The sequence below is a fragment of the Mustela erminea genome, chromosome 13 (genome assembly GCF_009829155.1).
Source record: "Mustela erminea isolate mMusErm1 chromosome 13, mMusErm1.Pri, whole genome shotgun sequence".
NCBI classification, from domain to species: domain Eukaryota; kingdom Metazoa; phylum Chordata; class Mammalia; order Carnivora; family Mustelidae; genus Mustela; species Mustela erminea.
In genome coordinates, this window is record NC_045626.1 from 8,783,947 (window position 1) to 8,804,072 (window position 20,126).

Genomic DNA, 20,126 nt, shown 5'->3' on the forward strand with positions numbered 1-20,126 from the left:
TCTAATGAAAACATTTGCTTATATGCCCCCTGTTGTGTTTGCGTTCGTGAAACAGAAATGAATAAAAAGATGTTGCTTGCCCTGGTTATTCAGATTTTGTGTTACTTTTTAGCATTTTTGGCTCCTTGAGATTGCAGAGCGCAGTTTGAATGTCAACTTTGAAAATTGTTTATGTGTGTGGATATATGCACAGACCTCTCCTGTAACTGTTGAATTAAAATATATGAATTAAGCTTATTACTTTATTTAGGGGAGTATTAAAGCATTGAGTTATGGTGGTCTTTTACTTTAGAAACAGTTCGTTTCATTTGCTGCTTATATTCCATCATCTTTCCACATAAAAACACTGAAGGCATTAAATTGGGATGACAGGGCTGAGGAAGGTACTGCCTGCTCTGAGTGTTTAATGAGGAATGGATTCTGATCTTAGTATTTAAAAGTCACCTCTTTTCTATTTGTATCTTCACAGGAGAAATACATAGATGCTGCTTCAGAATTAATTGTGTATACATACTTCTTTTCTGCCTCAGAAGAAGTGGTTCCTGAGGTAATGTTTAAAAATGAATTGCAATGACTCAATTTCGTTTTTTAAGTTATTACTTGATTTTATTTATCAGGTTTATTTACTCATATGTGTAGAACAATAAACATGTTAACTCTTTACTACTGGTACTAGATTGTTAATAAGCAAATACCACAGATTCATAGCATTTAGGGACTGTGTTTATTACGTTGATGCTTTTTTTCTCTTCAGAGTAATAGCAGTAGTAAGAAATGAGAGCCCAGATTGTTGAATTGGTTTATAAGTAATGGAGTGATTAATGTATTTATGTATATTAATGCACAGCTGCTGCTTATGTAATCATGTGCCATGCCCTGTGTTAAGTCCTGGATCGTTGGTGAGAAGCAAGAGCATCAGGGTCGTGGGAGGGAAGAGCCTACGTTCTCGTGGGTAAAGAGAGTGTACTAAGTTGGGTGTTGCAGGCGACATCTTTTGGGTCCTCAGCCTGAGATAGTCATCTTCAGCAAACAAATATGTAAACAGGACGTAGCTGCTATGAATAAAGTAAAAGAGCATGTGGAAGTAGGGACATGAGAGTGGGGTGGCGGCTTTGGATTGGTTGATCTGGAAATGTCTGTCTGAGAAGAAAATATTTGAACTTGGCCATATATGCTGTGAAGGAGCCATGCAAAGATCTCTGTCCAGAATAAACTAGAAACAGGGAGCAGATACTGCAAATGCCCAAGATGAGAACACGGCTGGCATACTGGAGAAATAGGTCGCAGGCCCGTGTGCTGTAGTACAGTGAGAAGGAGATAGATGGGAGATAGGCAGAGAGCCGTGGAGGCCTCGCAGGTCGGGGCCGTGCATGTGCTGGGTGGAGGCTGGTGAACGACTTTGTCTCGTGCTCATTTTAAGGACATTTCTCTGCTGAGAACAGAATGAATGAATTGGATAGGGGTGAGAACAGACCCAGAGATCAGTTGAACTCTTGAAGTAATCTGGGGAGTTTAAGCTTGGGGGTTTGTAGAAGGATGGGAGAGAAGTAAAAGCATTGTTGTTTTCTAGAGGTGGAATTGTTTGTGCTCGCTGACCTGGAGGAGAAGGGCAGAAGCAAGGATGACTCTGAGGTCTTTAGTTTAGCAGCGGGGTCGGTGGTAGTGTCATCTACGACCTTGGATTATTGCAAAAGAAATGAGTTTGGGAATGGGGAGCCGATCAAGAGTTTTGAATTGTTCATTTCAACTTGGTTCAACGTATTAGTGAGACATCAAGCAGAAGCATCAAATTCACAGGTGGATCTAGGTGCCTGGCAGTCAGGCTGTATAAACAGTTTCTTAGACATGGATGCAAACTTTTAAGGAAATAAATGGGCCCAGGACTTAAAGACTGCAAAGAATGACACGAGAAGAAAATAGCTGGGCAGTAGGAAAACAATGTGAGGGAAAAGCCAAGATAAACAAATGTTTTAAAAAGAGGGTTTGTTGTGCAAGATACACGCAAAGTGCTTGAGAGGAGTTGAGGAAAGTAACTGTGACACTTGTCCACGTGGAGGTTATAGGGGTTTTACAGGAGGGACAGGTACCTCCTTCGTGTGATCTGGGAAAATGCAGATAAGAAACTGTAGGTTACAGGTATGGACTCTTCTCTTCAGAAAAGTCTTCCTGAGAAGGGGACTTGAGAAATTAAAGTTTTCCCTGAGAAGGGGGCCTGAGAAATTAGGCAGTGGCTATGAGCAAACATGAAATAAATCAAGGGAAGCTTTTTCTTTTTAACCAGTGTAAGTTATAGAAAATCAAAACAGTTTTTTTCCCCCCACAAAGGTATGTCATATTACACATTTGATTAATTTTTGTTTAATATTTTTTAATATTTAAATATTTCTAAGACTATATGTGTCTAGTGCTTCTTGCAATATGTTGTATATAAATGTTTATCTTATAAATGTGCAATATATTCTGAAATGATTTTCACTTCCTTGGGAGAACCCGAGACAAATCTGGTCGGCTTAAACTCATTTTCAGGTTTACTTAGTTTTGTCCCAGGAGTTATGTCTTCGTGTTTTATGCGGATGCGTTTCCTTTCGGCGGGGAGGAGATGACAGGAAGGAGGAAGAGCTGGACCTGCCGTTAGATTCTCAGTCGATGCCTTAAAGCTTAAGAATCTGTATTCTGGAATGTCTTAAAATACTTAATGTGGTGTAAAGGCCCAGAATGGATGGAATCGAGTTCTCAGCCCAGGCCTAGGAATGTTGAATCCATTCATCTCCAAAGCCCAGTGGGCCACATTTTAGTATTAGACATGAGAATGTACACCGTACCCTCGTCTTGAAGTGTTCAAGCAATTTACTTGGAGTGCATCAGAGGACATGCTGTGTTCTAGGCCCTGACCCCACATGGCACCCCCCAGTCCTTGTATAGTGACAGACAGTTTTAGATCAAAATTCCAGCACCTAGAACTTCCGCGTGGGTAGGCACACACAGTATGTGCAGTGGTTATTGTTATTGACCTCTCAACTAGTTCCCTCAAACATTCCTTAATTACGCCTACAAATACCAGTATTTCTCATCTCTCTCTTTCGTTTTTCCCCTGTGTATATGGTTGCAGAAGTCTGCTTAGGGGAATCAGTATTCTCTCAGAGTAGTATGAAGAATTTTACCACCACAGAGAATTCTCAAATAAGGACAAGGCCCATGACTTTATATTTCCCCCACATTTTGAATTTTAATGTTTGATCATGCAAAGCTTCCTTAGCTTTACGTCTAGTATTGATGAAATCCCTGGTAAGCATAATAAAGGGATGTAAGGGTGACTCAGGGCAGTTTCTGACTTCAGGGTGCTTACAGGCGAGTGGAGAAGAGCGGCCTGTGGACCGAGGACTGTCGCCCGCGGTAACGAGTTGAAGGGAATACGAGGAGGGGGTCCCGAGTTTGTGCAAGTCAGTGCTGCAAGCTCCCACCTGCGGAGTGAGCTCAAGTGCGGGTATCCGCGAAAGGGGGGGTGCCGGATGCTATAATATACGCGCAGAGGCCCTCTGCGGATGCGTTGCCGGGAGCAGATGAGCACTGGTGTCCCTGATGACAGAGACTTACCGAAGACCTTCACCACTGCCCTCCAGATAGCTCTCTGCATGGTGCTGCACCATGTTCCAGTAACTGTGTAAGAAATCATTCTGTAGTACCTGAGGTATTCCGTCTCCCTTCTTTGTATTTCTAGGACAGCATCTCTTTTTTTATTTTATTGTTAAAATTATTGTTATTAATTATCTAATGATTATTTGTGACTGCTTTTCAGTATTATCACACCATGCCCTATTTCTGCGTGGCTCACCCAGGGGGATACTGATTACTATAGTGTCAGTATTTTGAAATAATGAGAGCACAGGTATAAGAGGCAGGTGCCCTCTGAAAGAATTTCTTCTTATTAGTTAGCCGATTTACATTTTACATTTAGTTAGCCAATTTACAATTTACATTTAATTGGCCAATTTACATTTTAAACCAGCTCTCACATGTGTTAGTGCATCTAGTTTTGCTAGTAACTGTGCAGTGAGGTGGAGACTCGGTGTCCTTGACTTACAGAGGAGGAAGCCAGCTCCCCAGGACGGCAGAGGACTCCCACGTCACACAGCCCGGGAATGCTGGGGAAGGACTCAGACCTGCCAGTGCTGCTTGTTGCCTTAGCCATGGCTCCTTAGCTTCCTCAGAGCGGGTCTTGTCCTGTACTTCCTGGGATGTCTTTGCTCTCTTATCAGCTCTAAGAACAATCCAGTTTTCTCTGTAGCAAATCTCAGTAGCAAACAGGGCACTGAGCCAGGTGTTGCACAGAGTTCAAACTGTCCTTGGGTGACGTTGGGATTGACTGTGGGAGTCTTTTTAATTGTTTGTAACAGTTTTGTTGTAGGTTTTTTCTGGTATCTTTCAATCTTTTTGAAATCATAGCTACCAACTAAAAAAATTTTTAATGGTAAAAGTTATTTACACATCTGATTTTTTGCAGTATGTGACATTGAAGGAGAGGCCCGCTGTGCTTGTTTTCAAAGATGAAACTTACTTTGTTTACGATGGTAAGTTCCAATGTTTTAACTCATACAAAACTTGTTGAAATTAAAATGCTGCCCCTATTAGAGGACTTAGGTGTTGATGAAAGATTTGGTAGATGCAACTACTTCTTACATTTCCTATTAGTTGAATGACGGACAGATTTTTCTTACCCTTCCGCTTTGGTTTTTCTGTATAGTGTGCTTTCTGGGTTCTGCCTTCAGTGATTTATTTTTTTCTTTTTTTGTCAGGTCATTGGCCTTTTGAGACATGAACTCTATGTATGCATTTCCATTTCTGTACATTATTTTAAAACATTCAAAATTATTCATATTAAAAAAAAAAAGATCTAACATTTCAGACTCACAAAAACATGAAGAAATAAAACCCCTTCAGTAGTGGTGAGGACCCTGGAGGACGTGTTCTTTCCTGCTTTCATCTGTCCCTCCCTGACAGGAGTAACCAACCGTTCACCTGTTATTCAGCATTTCTTCACTGAAGTAAACACTTGCTGTTTTTTTAAAATACTTTTGTTAAACAAGACCTACCTTGTAATAAAGAGACTGCTAGAATAGTAAAATCCTATGTATATATCCATCACCCACATTAGACAATTACCAAGATCTTAACATACTTGCTTCAACAATGTTTTTCTTCGCTGAAGTATTTTTTACTTTTTTAAGATTTTATTTATTTATCTGACAGAGAGAGACACAGCAAGAGAGGGAACACAAGCAGGGGGAGTGGGAGTGGGAGAAGCAGGCTTCTTGCTGAGCAGGGAGCCTGATGTGGGACTCGATCCCGGGACTCCAGGATCATGACCTGAGCTGAAGGCAGTTGCTTGACCAACTGTGCCACCCAGGTGCCCCAGCTTTCAGATTTCTTCTTCTAGTTCTGGTATGAATTTGTTAACACTCCAGAGAGCCACTTTGTTTATCTTTGGAACGAGCGTAGCGTGATCATATCTGTGTGGATGTAAATCTACTCTGTAATCATAGCTAAGAAACCGCCCCTGCTCTTCTCTCCTTGTTTCAAATGTGGCCTCCCGGGAGTGGCCAGGAGGAATAAGAAAAGTACCTTTAGCTATGGGAGAGGCTGTCGTTTTCTGACATGCAGGCGTTAGTATGTAGAGCCTGCCTGAAGCCTCAGATAACACCGAGACTTTACCTTGAATGCTTATTCTAATATTTAATTGTCAATAAGTTTTGATGCTTTGGATTAGGGCTCAGGAGGATGGTTTATCTTCTGATGAGTTTCACGTATATCACTTTTGAACAATCTTAAAACATTGGCTTTTGACCTGTGGAGATTGTGTCCCCAGGACTCAACTCCTAGTTTTATGTTTATTTTTCTAATTTGTAAGTCCAAACCCATAAATACTTCCAGATTTGTGTGATGGTGCTTATTTTGTAGGTTTGATAACTTGAAAATGTTTTGTTTAGCAATGCAAGTGATAGAAAAAGCATATCTTTCACGAAATCATTAAAGTCCAATCTTCAGCCAAACATATTGGTAGGATTTTATATCAGCTTCTTTTCATGCCATTTTAATAATTGTTCACAGTTACCTAAGGATGATATTTCTAATCGGGACATAATTTTTCTCTTGATATTACAGATGTTTTCTGTCTGCTTAGCAAGGGAATTATTTGATGTTGGAAAAAGGCTAAAGTATGGCTTCATATTTGTGTTGTGTTTTACATATGAGAAAGAGTTGTGAACTGAGGTAGAAATGTCAGAAAATAGAAAACAGCAAAGAAATTGTAATAAAAAGTTACTCATATTGCCATCGTTCAAGGATTACTATCAACCCAGGATAACCACTTAGTTAGGAGGGTATGCCTTCATTTAATCATGCTGTCAGTCTGACTTTCAAACAAAATTACAGTCATATTGTAATAATGTTTTACAACCTGCTTTACCACTTATTAATTTTTCAGAAACTATAAATGGTCTTCCTCAATCTGTTCCATAATTATTTAAATTATTTCCTGTTTAGGGTATTTCACTTATTTCCTTTATTTTTATTTCCTTATTTTTTGCTTTTTTTTTTTTTTAAATGATGCTGTGGTGAAGAATTTCTTTGTCCATTAATGCTTTTGTATGTCCCATTGTTTGCTTAGAATAGATTCCTAAAAATGAAATTTATGAAGTTAAGATTTATGATTCCATGTCAAGGCATTTTATACATATTGCCAGATTAGAACATTATAAACATTTAAAACTCTTATTTACATATAACTTATTAGTTTTTTTTTTGTTTTTAAGAGTACGAGGATGGTGATCTGTCATCTTGGATCAACAGGGAGAGGTTTCAGAACTACCTTACTATGGATGGCTTCCTCTTGTATGAACTTGGAGATACTGGTAACAAGTGTATATACAACTCTCCATCACTCTGCAGAATTTTCTTTCATTGATTTCTTAAATCTGATTCTGTAGGAAATGAATTTTAAACTCTCTTTCATAATTTCCTTCCTTTTTAAGACTTGAATGCCAGTTCTTCTTCATGAGAACATAGATTAATACTAACAAAGAAGCAGCATTTGTATGGGGAACAAAGATGAGTTAGTTAGGAAATGTTTACTAGTTAGAACTGATAGCAACAGGAAAAGCAGAGCCTGGATGATAAGGAGATGAGAAGAAATAATGAGGAAGCTGTATTGGGAGCTGATTTTGTAGTAGGAGTTGGAATACACCTCAACACAACCTTTGAAACCCACTTTTACTTGTGAGGAAATTGTGGACGCCACGCTGGCGTGGTTCTTAAAGTCACAACATTGAAAATGACAAGCAAAGTAAATAAATTTATAGATGCAAAGATGAAAGCTGTAAGGAGCTTTGAATGGAGGGTCTCAAGTAGATGCAAACTGCCACGGTTCTAAGAAGTTACCATGGAAAGTTTTAGGAGGAAGTGTTTTGTAAATTTAAAATGAATTAGAGAAATCATGAATATTATTGCCACATTTGTTTTCATTCACAACTTCGTGATAAGGGGGATTGAAATACAGTTTTAGATTTAATAAAATGGGAAAATTGTACTCAAGGTTCAGCTTTTTATATGAGAAGTAGTATGCATAGCTTTTCCTCTTCATGATTTCCTGCTTTTGAGTCTGATTAAATATACAAATTAGAAATGTTCTAATAGGTTCTCATGGTGTTTTCAAACTCTTCGGTTATTTGCTCTGGCTCCTGAGCCTGCTTATTCATGTTCTGTGTCTGGTGACGTTTCCTTGTCTGTTTATCCTTGCAGAGGGAGGCATGTGTTAGCTCAGCACTAGACGTTGCTGTGGATGGTGTCAGAGATTGTGGGTTTACTTTTGGATTCTTTCAGACTCACGGGAGGGGAAAGGGGGGGTACCATGTAGGAGTACAGTAGTTTTGCTCTCAGTTCAGTCATCATAGGAGACAGCATGACCTTGAGGTAATTAAAACAGGCAGCTCGGGCTCTATGCAGATAGTGTCTTCTCCCAGATGAGTTTGGAAAGAAGTTGGCCGTGGAATGTTCCTTTTTTTGTATCCAACCTCATTGCCCTTGTTTGGTGGTGCTGCTACGGCTCTGCTCCTGCCCACTGTCCCACCTGGCCCCTCGCCCCACCAGCACAGACGTCCAGGCGCTCGGTGGCTTCGGACAGGCTTGTTTTTCTTGGAAGTCCTGCCGGCCGTGGTCCCCGTCTCCTCTCGGTCTGCTCGTTCCTCGCTCTCCCTTCTCCGGCCACACCGATGTCTCTTAGAAGGCCGTGCAGCCTGCATCGGCGCAGCTTTATACCTGGCCGTGTGCAGTTCATCGATGAAGGCCGTGCAGCCTGCATCAGTGCAGCTTTATACCTGGCCGTGTGCAGTTCATCTATGAAGGCCGTGCAGCCTGCATCGGCGCAGCTTTATACCTGGCCGTGTGCAGTTCATCGATGAAGGCCGTGCAGCCTGCATCGGCGCAGCTTTATACCTGGCCGTGTACAGTTCATCTGTGCTCATCGTCACACTCAGACCGAGCAGCGCTTTCTCAGCAAGTCCAGGCATGCGCTCGGACTGCCGACATTCGCCCTAGTCTCTTTCCAAACACCTTCACGGCTCTCCTCCTGGTTAACCGTACATTTTTGCTGTGGTGTAAATGATCTTTGGGTGTCTCTGTTGTTTTCCCTGCTAGACTGTGCTTCCCACTAGTTCAGAGCCGTGTCTGTGTGTGCGTCACTCCGCGGGGACGGCCCTCAGCTGGTGACTGGTGCTTCGCAGGTGTCTCCCGGCCGGCCTAGAACGGGACCCGCACGCTCCGCTGCGGCGTCTGGTCTTCTGACTCCAGTACCAGTGCTCTGGTTACTGTGGCCGCTGTCGCTAGACGATGTTCCAGACGAGTGTGATTTATGTTGTGTTGAGGGTTAAATTTGAGTCAGTTTTGTTTTGTGTATTAGTACTGGCAAGTAGTGACGTGACTCACTGGAGGGAATAGTATCTAAAAATCCTTCTCTTGTTATATGTCATTTTTTTAGAGGTACAGTAACTAATAATAAATTCCCTTTATCAATTAATAATACATTTATTTCTTAATGTCTTAGATTTTGACAAAGTACTCATTTTATTCTGTTTGCGGATACTGTGAAAACAGTGCAATTTAGTAAACTGTTAAATATTTACTATTATTTACATGTGGGGGATGGGAGGTGGGAGGGAACCTCTCACTTCCACTGACTGATTCATTGATTCATTCTGCTGTGCGTAACGTGTAGCATAATCGGAATTAAATTCTAGAAACTATTTACTAATTCCCAATTCACAGCTACAATAATAATTGAAAAGTTTGTATGATGAGGGCTATTGAATTTAGATATGTCATTCTTAATTTCAGGAAAGCTTGTGGCTATTGCAGTTATTGATGAGAAAAATACATCAATTGAACATACCAGGTATAGTGTCTTGAAATAGTTTTAAGCTTCACATACCATCTAACTCAGACTTTACGTGGTGTCAGATAAACTTGATACAGTATCTTACTTTCCCCACAGTATTAGATAAGGCAGCAGATATTATAATTGAAAAATGATAATATATTTTTGAAGTGAAGAGGTGAAATATTCATGTATTCTTTCACAGATTAAAGTCAGTTATTCAGGAAGTTGCTAGAGATTACAGAGACCAATTCCACAGGTAGGTGCTTGCATTCAAGATTCCTTTATTTTTCTTTAACTATATTTTATAGTATAGTACAGCAAAAGTGGAACTGTTTTATACTTTCAAAGGCGAATCAAGATACTGAAGTGAATTACAGAGTGTTGTATTTCAGTATGAATTGTTTGGACTTGCTCTGTCATACAAGTGAAAAAAAACTTGATAACTTGTATCATACTTGCTTCTTGATGGGATTTGGGATACATTTGTTGTTAGGAAATATGTGTAAGTACTCATTCATTTGAGATAAAGTTAAGTGAACAATCACAAGTTAGATATAGACAGATGACAGTTATAACAGGAGCTCAGACAATAACTGAATATAAAACTAAGCGATCTTGTTGCTTTGTGCCAAATCATTGTTTGTTGCTGCCGTAACAGACAGCCTATAAATGTATTCTATTATTTAATTATTCCCTTTTTATTCTGAGTCTTCCAATGATTTATCAGTGATATATATTTATATTTCTCCTGTTACATAGTAGGAGCATCTTCTTATAAGTCCTTTGGTAAACGAAGTGGGTTATTTTTCTTAAACATATTTTAGTTAGAAATGCTAATATTGACCTACATTTTAAATATGTAGAGTAGAAATATCTTAAATTTACTTCCTCGTACTCATATGTATTTTATCTCGGGAGCCATTAGAAGTCATATTCTCTTGCGCATCTACTTTATGTGAGTTGGATGTTACGTGTTTACGTGCTCCAGCCCTCACGTTCAGTTCTTTGTACACATTTACCTCGTTTTGTACCTAATATTGCTCTCTCTCTTTTTCTTCTGGTTATTGTTGGTTAGGGATTTTCAGTTTGGCCATATGGATGGAAACGACTATATAAATACCTTGCTGATGGAGTAAGTAAAGTTTTAAATGACTGAGTGATTTTGCTCCCAATTTTGTCAGTTTTAAAATTTCTGTTTCTGAGACACTTAAAAGCGTTAATAGCTGGGGAAAAACGTGAACTTTCCATCTGTGCTGATGCACATATTCTCCCATCAAGTATTGTACTTTAGTTTTTAAATCTAAATTGGAAACTCACTGAACGTTAATATTGTTCTATATTAAAAAAATGTATCTCTCAATTCCATGTTAAAAATTTATTTCTAAATTCCATGTATTTTGGAAAGAAGACAGCATTCAAAAATTAAAAACCTTGTAGATTCTGTTTAACGTACACCTTACCTTAAGTTCCGTTTCCGTGAGTAAAGGTTATTTAAGTAGGAAGTTTTTACATTCAAGAATTAGCTGCTATACTAGCAGAATTCATTTTAACAGAGTAAAAATAATGTTACAGAGAAAATACACAATTCTAAAATAATTCCATCAGTTATGTTTATGACATAAAAATCTCATTTGCCACTTCAAAAAGTTGTTATTAGGAAACATCATACTTAGAGTAAATTAAGTTCAGATAAGAAGCTACTCTATGCAGTAGACATCTAGTACTTACTGTATGTCACAATTGTGTTTGGTACTCTTGATCCAGAAAATGAGTAGAGTCCCTGTCTCCAAATGTTTGTAGTCTGCTGGGTAAGACAACATAGTATTTGCAAACCTGTACGAAAAGGTCTTTATAGTCCAGGGTTCCGGAAATATACAGGCTCCTGTCCACACCCCAGTACACACAATGGCGGGAGGGATCCGAAAACGCTTGTCAGAGGAGGCAGCGATGCAGTTTCGCGGAAGGAGAATGCGGAGCCGTAATTGCAGGCAGGCATCAGACCGCACGCAGGAGGTGGGAAGAGAAGGGAGGTCTGGAGGGTGTGGCCCTGAAAACCAGCCCTGAACTGAAGACGCGGGAAACTCACTGGAGACAAGTGAGTGTCCAGCAGCGTCGAGGTTCCAGTTCCAGTCAACATGATACTGTGTTTTGGTGTTCTTCCGCTTTGTTCAGTAGCAGAGGGCTAGCAGTTGCCTTCATTCATGTTTCAGTGTATTATTCCGGCTTACAAGTAAGAACACTGGGGAAATAAAAATGAAACTCACAACCCGAAATAACATTCAGAATTTTCAGTTGAAAGCCTGAAGTTATAAATTAGTGTTACTTTTATTCATTTTTATTTATTATCCCTCTTATTCCGATAAGAATGTGAGACTTTTTACTGGTGATATAAAGTACCAGATATAATATACAATGAAGAAGTCAAGACAAAGGAAAAGAAAGTAAAGGATCTATATCATTTTAGGTATTTATCATTTATAAGTAATGACTAAAGTTACTTGAAAATTTTGGCCCTGAATTTTTAATATTCAAAACAAAGTAGAAAAACATTATTTATACATTTCCCATAGCCTATAAAATAATTTTAGGTTATAAGGAGTATGGCAGACCTTGTAGAAAGCTAAGAGAAATTGTTATGCTATAGAAACTCATAGAAGGGGACACTCTATAGTAGAAAATTTTTTTTTTTTTTTTTTTGACAGAGAGATCATAGGTAGGCAGAGATAGAAATATAGGCAGGCCAAGTTCTGATCCATTCTGTTAGAATAGAACTTTTTGCTACTTATGTATTATTACAACTAATAACTAAACTGCTATAAATCAGAAAGTTGTCTTATGTATATTTTATGAAGCAAGAGTGAAGCTAAGATTTTTTTTTTTTTTTTTAATTCTACGGTCAGCTAACTATTGCCTAATAATAGCAGGTGATCAACTAGCCTGATACCCAGTGACTTCAAGCTATGATATGTGCTCTCTCTCACGTACCTGGGCTTGGCTGGCAGTGACTGGGCACAGACACGTGTGGCTCCAAACTGCCACTGAGGTTCTGAGGTTCCAGTCTGCACAGTCTTGTATGTCCTGACCCTGGCAGGCTATTTCCTGGTGGGGGCGGGGGGGAGTCGTGTGGCCATCACGGAAACTCAGGAAGACAAGCCTGTCCATACACACACTCTTCAAGCCTCTGTTAACCTTCCCCTTGGCCAAGTCACGTGGCTGAGCCCAACATCAGGGTCACATGAGCGTGTTTTGCCTAACTGGGAAAAGGGGATTGTGTGGTGAGGGTAGAGAATCAGAGCCACGTTACTTGTGTGGCGATTATACTGCAGTGTGAATTGCTTCTACTGTAAAGTTTTGTACTTTTGCATAATTTTCATAGAGACATACCAATAACCACAAACCCATGTGCAGAGGACATACAGAATCAAGCACCTTCCTCCTTTTATGATTATGCAACAACCTGTCCTCAAAAGGAGAAAAATGATTTCAATGAAATGGCATCCTCTAGTAACATTTTCTTTTTGCAAACTGATATTTGTGAATCAGTGAAGCACTTCCTGAGGCTGCGGCAGAATATGGAGGGGAGAGTAGTTCAGAGAATTTGGAATAGTATTTACTGAACACAGGGTAATGTGCTGAATATTAAACTTGAGTTTTCTCACATAATTTTTACAACCCTCCCCCTACTCACCTCTACCCATTGATATGTGAAAAGTATTGGGCTTAAAAAAATGGATTGTGCATAATAAGTTTTAGCTTAATCACAAATACTCAACTGCCCAATATTATATATTGGAAGGTTTCCTTTCACTTTTTTTTTTTTCCCCTAAGAAAACAAGTGGGAGGGTGGGAGGAGGGGCAGAGGGAGAAAATCTCCAGCAGCGTCACCTCTGAGCGTGGTGCCAGTACAGGGCTCGGTCTCACCACCCTGAGATCAAGACCTCAGCTGAATTCAAGAGTGAAATGCTTAACCGACTGAGCCACCCACATGCCCTAAAATGTTTTTCATAATTTAGCTATTTTTTTAAAATGCACAATTTGAAATTTTCTTCATGTAAGCATAGGGAGGCAAAGCTATTTATCCAGCTTCCTCCTTTTGTGATTATAGTTACTTAGACATGATATAAATGAATATCAGAATATTTGTTATCTCTGTGTTAAATGTGTATTTTGATTTCTTTGTTTTTCTGCTTTCAGTGAATTGAGAGTCCCAACTGTGGTTGTCCTGAATACTTCAAACCAACAATACTTTTTACTAGACAGACAGATCAGAAACGCTGAGGATATGGTGCAGTTCATTAATAACATCTTGGACGGCACAGTCGAGGTGAGTCCTTCGCTCCCAATTCAGAGGGACTTCCTGAAAGGAGGAGCTCGAGGAGAAACAAGCTCTCTTCTCTTCCTCTGATTCTGAAAGGAAGAGTCGTCCCCCTGGGGTGGGGGGCAGTGCTCCCCACCTGGCTGCTCACGCATCACAGAGCCACATTCTCAGACACAGAGACGGTTCTTCTGTGGAAGAAGCTGCTCATGGGTGGAAATGCCTCTTTCACGGTTGTGTGGAAGACGGTTTTGGTGGTCACAGTGAGTGGGAGGTGCCCTTGCCGTGTGGAGTTGGGCTGTGGACGCTGAGAGGTCTGCAGGGTTCAGAGCTATCCCAGTATTAAACCTTCCTGGCCCTTAACCTTTCTGGGTTCAGGAGGCTAATTGGATTAAGTTATTCAGATTGCTTCTCCAAGAAAACCTGTGAATAAGACTAAAATGCGCTGAGAATCAGAGCCTCGGTGGAGAGTTCCAAATCCAATCACATAAAGTATTTCTCAGAATAATGAATGGAGAAAGGATACATACCTACCATTTATATCAACGGGATGGGACTGGAAGGTTTCATGTTCAGTGAAATCAGTCAGGCAGAGAACGACAGTTACCATATGGTTTCACTCACATGTGGAACCTAAGAAATAGCGCAGAGGACCTCAGGGGAAGGGAGGGAAAGCTGAACGGGAAGAAATCAGAGGGAGACAAACCATGAGAGACTCTGGACTCCCGGAAACAAGCAGGGTTACGGAAGGCGGGAGGGGGGGGTGATGGGGTAGGAGGTGGATGGGCATTAAGGAGGGCACGTGATGAGATGAGCCCTGGGGGTTACATGCAACAATGAATCACTGAGCATAACATCCGTAACTAGTCATGTACTGTCTGTTGGCTAATGGAATTTAAAAAAGAAATCTGAACGGACAGTCTGAATTTTCCATTATTTCTGTAAATCTTACTGCAGTGTCATTCAGACTGTGGGTTGCAGTCCACGTGACAGGGCCATGAAGCTACTTCTGCACACTGACCAGCAAGCATCTTATTCCAACAGACTAGAATAAAATAGAAAAATACATGTGACTTCTAGGCTTTTATGAAAGTTTTGTGCAGGCTTTACAAACTTGATTTGAAAGTTGACTCACAGGATAATAAGCATTTCTTTTTTGGGAGCAATCGCTTAGTGGGCATTTCATATTTGTGAAAATAATACTTGTTGAAATGAAACTCACCTCTATGAGGGAGAACTCCTCTACATATAAGTTAGTGAAATCCAATTCAAACTGTTTGATAACAAAGACAGCCTCGCATAGTTTGGAAATTCGAGTCATGAGCCAGACTTCAGGGATGGCCAAATGCAGAGAGAGCTGATCGATTTTCATCAGGAATTTTTCTCTGTCTTTCAGCACTTTTGGAAGAGGTGGGTGTGGGGCGTGGGGGCTTCATTCTTAAGGAGACACAATAGCAAAGATACCTGTAGCAACCTCAGTTTAACAGCTCACCCGAACCCTGGCAGTGAGGCAGGCCTGGGCTGCGGGGTCAGCCTCAGCCGGGCTGCTTGGAGCGTGGCAGGGACACTGATTCAGAAGAGCATCACAGTGTGTTCCCACAAGAAAGCAGATGAAGCTGAGGCAGAAAAAAAAAAAAACAGTAAATAACGTACTGCATGGCTCTTTCATGTGCTTTTCATAATCTCGTAGGGTCAACCCTTGACCTGCAGTTGTAACATTAGAGAACAGAAAAATGAAATCATGGTACTTAAATAACAATTTAATTGTTGTTTTTGTTTTTATTTTTTCCTGTTAAACTTAAGGCCCAAGGAGGTGACAGCATTTTGCAGAGACTGAAAAGAATAGTATTTGATGCCAAATCTACCATTGTGGTGAGTTGTGACAGTCTGCTTAGTGTCACTGATAATTGAGAATAGGTAGGTGTACAGTTGCTTTATGTCTAATGAAGGCAAAATCTGAAATTTCAAAGGATTACGTAAAAATGCATCTTTAATTTGAAAGATAAAATCTAGTCTGTAGTTATATTAAGAAAAGAAAATATATTCTTCAGGTGGGAATTAAGTTTTTCTAATGACTCATTTCTGTGTGATTGGTGAGTTAACTGGCATTCAGAATCCTTACCTCGGTGACATGACTTCAGAGTGTTTTCCAGACTCTCTTCTCCTTCTGCCCTTTTCAGTCACTGGATCTAAATCTGCTTCAGCTCTCAGTCAGCTTCACAGCACAGGCATTCCTAAATTTGTTTGAGCTTTAGATGACTTTCGTTCGACTTCTCTTCTTGAGCTACTGACTCCTTGGATGTTTCGTTAAGGCCAAAAGCAGTCATCAAAGTAGGAATCTTCCTTATGGGCTCTCATGACACTGTACCTCGTGCTGCTCTAACTTCCACGCGGTTTCTTCACTTCCTGTGACCCCATCTCCCATTCATTCGCGTACCACTACACGATGAAGACCACTAAAACAGTCCACTGCGACCACTGTCCGTCCCTTTTCCAGTGACACATGTGAGAACACTCTCTCCATCTCACGTGGTCTCATTATTTGTTGAATGTTGCGGAAGCATCCCTGGTGCTTCTCGCTAGTGCTCACACCACCTCGTTCGTACTGATGCTCAGATTTCTGCCTCGGCACACCCAGATTCTGGGAAGTCTTCTTCCATTACCTCAGTCCAGAGTGACCTTGCCATCTTCCGAGTGTGCCTGTGTAGCTCTCGAGTTACAGTCATAAGCTATAGAGGACAGTAGAGTTGAAAAACCTGTTCAGCAAAATGCCTTTCACTTTTCTGAGAACCAAGGATATTGTGTATAAACTGAGGGAGTTAACATGGCTTCACTGCTAACCAGCAAGTAAAAAATATTTAGAATGTCATGTGGAGAAATGGGTATATATACCATCTTTACAGTAAATGACCAGCCTTCTCAATGGGCAGATTCCTGGCGTCCAGGAGACAGCTCCAGAGCTGTTGGCACATAGTTGCCAGAGACCTTTGTGGCTAATAGATTCATGTGAGCTTATAAAATACTCGGTGCCTTTTGCTGCTGCAGGTACCTGGTTACACACACACACACACACACACACACACACACACGTGTAAAATTTCTGCCTCTTACATTGTCTTTAACATGTAGTGCTGCAGAAATATTGACATTGATTCATTGGAACTAAAAGCAAGTTGAGTGGTAGCAAGAGGAGGAAATCTGCAGAGGTTTTGAAATCGTTCGTGTATTTTATCCCGGAGTACAGAGGAGAACTGAGTTGTGATTGTCTTCCCACAGTCGATCTTCAAGAGCTCTCCGCTTATGGGCTGCTTTCTCTTTGGCCTTCCCCTGGGTGTCATCAGTATCATGTGCTACGGCATCTACACAGCGGACACCGACGGAGGCTACATCGAAGAGCGATATGAAGTGTCCAGAAGTGAAAGTGAAAGCCAAGAAGCAACAGAAGCAAGCAAAGAACAGGAGCCAAGGAGCGGAGACGCCTTAGTGCCTACAGTGCAAGGACCCAAAGATGTATTAGAGAAGAAGAAAGATTGAGACTTTGCTAGTATAGAATATTTGATAGGATTTCAAATTATTAAAGAGCCTATTTATTGAATTTAGACATTTAACCATGATCTTTACAAAAGAGAATATGTTATTTGTATTTTGCTAATATCAACTTGCATGGGTTAAAGTAGTCCTTCATAAGCAGGGAAATGTTTGGAGCAAGGAGATGATATGTTCGTCCTGAAAAAAAATCCAGACACCCCATCAGAATTCACCTTATAGACGTTATAGCAGATCAGTTCTTTTGCATGTTTCTCTATCTGAATATTCTGTGACACAATTAAGATTCTCGGGCAGAATATTTAAATTGGTCAGTCAGGTAGAAGATACATGTTTGATAAAGAAAAGCAATACCTTCACCCCCCACCATTCATTCTCCTCGTGTTTTAGATAAGATTTACATGGGTAAAATTAAATCTTTAAAATTTAGGCACTTTAAGGAGAACAAACAACTTTTTCCATGGATGAAATTAAGATTATGACTTAAAAATAATTTGGTTTTATATAGCATAGCAATTTTATTTTTAGTTACTACTTTAACGGAGAGGAAATGTTCCTTTTTAACTTTATACTCAGTTACATTATGAAAACTTCATATAGATCTGTACAGTGGGAAAAAATAGTCTTATGTCTAATCTTTGCAAAATAAATGAATTTGATTGGAACACTGATTTTAAACCATACCCTGGGACGTGCTTAGCAGGTGTTTCAGTGGTTGCTGTAGGAAGGGGAGGGTCTCTGTTTTATATTGGAGTTTCTTGTAAAAATTCTCTCTGAGAAAAAGCTCCTACTACTTTTTAAAAAGTAATATATATCAGACTTTTTGTTTATGGTGACTTTGTGGTAATTTATGATATGTGTGTATCTGTGTGTATATACACATGCACACGCACAATATATTTACGTATACATAGATAAAATTTATTGACATATGTCTATTATGTAATATTATGGGCATCTGTATGTTCATAATGAGTAATGAGTGACATAATCAGCCTGTCAACAAATTTATGATAACCCAGTGACTTAAGACATCTGCCAGTTACCTTCTCTGTTCTGTCAGTTCTGACTCCACTTCAGCCAGTGACCTCTCTTCTCTCTAAGGATTTAACACAGGAATCAGGAATTCTATCCTGAGTAATGGATAAAAATTGGCATTGTTTTAAGCAACATTATGGTGTGTTTATTACAGATTATTTTTTAAGCCCTTCATTTGAGCTAAGTTTAGGATTTTTACTAGATGACCGTTGTTTGGGTGATGATTGGAATGGTTTTTATTAAAGACTGAAATGGTTAATCACTTTAAAAAAATATGCAACTCATGGTCCTGTTCCAGAAGGTGCTTGGACTTCAGTCCTCAAGGCAGCTGCTAGTTGTCTCTGATGCCATGCGGATCACAGCTGAACTGAAACTGGTATCTGAGTACTGAGAAGTTACTAGCAATTGTTTTGTTGTATCCATGTGCTCTTGTAGCATATCATAATCAAATGCCATTAATTTAACAAGTAGATTCCTCTCTAGAGAGTAATGAGGGGTTCTTTTGGAGGATAAATACTAATGTTCCCAGTGGTCAGGCTTGTTTTGCAGCAGTGAAAAAAGCTTCGGTGAGTACAGTGCCTCACTGGAGTCTAATCCAGTAAGGAAGGTAAAGCCAGTCTCCACCAGGGACAGTAGAAAATTATAGAAAATGTCACGGTTTTCTTTTTCATGTTTATCATTATCAGATGTCCATTGTCTGCACATCTTTGACCTTTGTCTGGCATCACTTACAGATGAAAGACATCAGTAGAGGAAGAAAAAAAAGTGAAAGCTCAGCATGTCTCAAACGGAAGTCCAGCCACCTTGGTATTCTGACATTTCCCTGTCAGTGAGTTAATAAGCCTTAGTTCTCTCTTACCTTTTTCACAGCTGTGTTGCCCCAAATTCTGTTCTTGTTTCCAAAGTGTGTCTGTTAGGAAACAAAATGTGTACATGGTTTGTAAATGCACAATTTTCTTTCTTTTTGCATTAGAATTTTGCTTTTTATTTGTTTCTACTTTAGATATTATCAGACTTCTCACAACACAAATTTTAAAGTTTTTGTTCACTAGTAGGCTTTTGCCTTTAATTTGGTATCTGCACTTAACCTAGGAATGCAATTTTAATTTCAGGAAATATTACTCCCAAATAAAGTTAATTTCTTAATGAATCTAGTAGTAGAATATAGATATCCTAACTCAATGGTGAGTCATCTTATGATATTAATGAGAATATCCTTGAGTAAGTTGGAGTTTTGCCTTTTCTTTCAGTTGCAATAAAATTCTATTTCTAAATCCTAAAAATTCAGAATCCTAGATGGCTTGCTGTTGCTGAATCTAGTGCTCAGATGATATTATATGTAGGAGAAAGAAAGTATGTGTATTTATCAAGCTTTGCATCTCATTATAGCTTGCAACCTTTTTTGTTTCCTTCATCATACACATTAATATTTCCCTAGTTACTTTATCTGAAACTTGTTTGAGGTGTATTAGACCTGAAGTGCTTCCCGGGTATCTTAGAAATAGCATTAAGAGCCAGATAGTCTAGAGGTTGATGGAAACTATGTGATAGTTAAACAACTATATTATTTTTGTTTAGTGGATTTTTGTTGATGTTATTTGTGTTTTGCTTCAGGGGCTTTTTGGTTTGGGTTTGCTAAAAAGCAATTTACATAGTTTCATCATTCCTTCATGTGATGTGGAGGTAGGACAGGGAGAACGACTTAGCTATTCTTATTCTGCAGACACTGTTCAAATAAACCAGTGTGTGATATTAAGACTATCAATTGGTGGGATTAGGTTTGCCATTTTATTTTTATAA

The 20,126-nt window shown here is 39.6% G+C and overlaps 1 protein-coding gene and 1 long non-coding RNA gene across 2 annotated transcripts in view; one reads left to right on the plus strand and one right to left on the minus strand.

Moving 5' to 3' along the window:
- TMX3 (thioredoxin related transmembrane protein 3) overlaps window positions 1-19,120 on the plus strand; it is a 41,484-nt gene extending 22,364 nt beyond the window's left edge. Inside the window, exons 8-16 of the mRNA XM_032311204.1 lie at window positions 470-547; window positions 4,502-4,568; window positions 6,810-6,908; window positions 9,385-9,442; window positions 9,630-9,683; window positions 10,503-10,559; window positions 13,622-13,751; window positions 15,546-15,614; window positions 17,019-19,120. Of these exons, the coding sequence (XP_032167095.1) occupies window positions 470-547; window positions 4,502-4,568; window positions 6,810-6,908; window positions 9,385-9,442; window positions 9,630-9,683; window positions 10,503-10,559; window positions 13,622-13,751; window positions 15,546-15,614; window positions 17,019-17,276 (870 nt within the window). The 3' untranslated portion in view covers window positions 17,277-19,120. The remainder of the gene's footprint in view (window positions 1-469; window positions 548-4,501; window positions 4,569-6,809; window positions 6,909-9,384; window positions 9,443-9,629; window positions 9,684-10,502; window positions 10,560-13,621; window positions 13,752-15,545; window positions 15,615-17,018) is intronic.
- LOC116572318 lies at window positions 10,804-16,776 on the minus strand. Its single transcript, XR_004278223.1, has 3 exons — window positions 15,865-16,776; window positions 15,217-15,358; window positions 10,804-11,666 (listed from the first exon to the last, which is right to left on the minus strand). It is a non-coding gene; the product is annotated as an uncharacterized LOC116572318 (long non-coding RNA).
- Window positions 19,121-20,126: the final 1,006 nt, after the last annotated feature.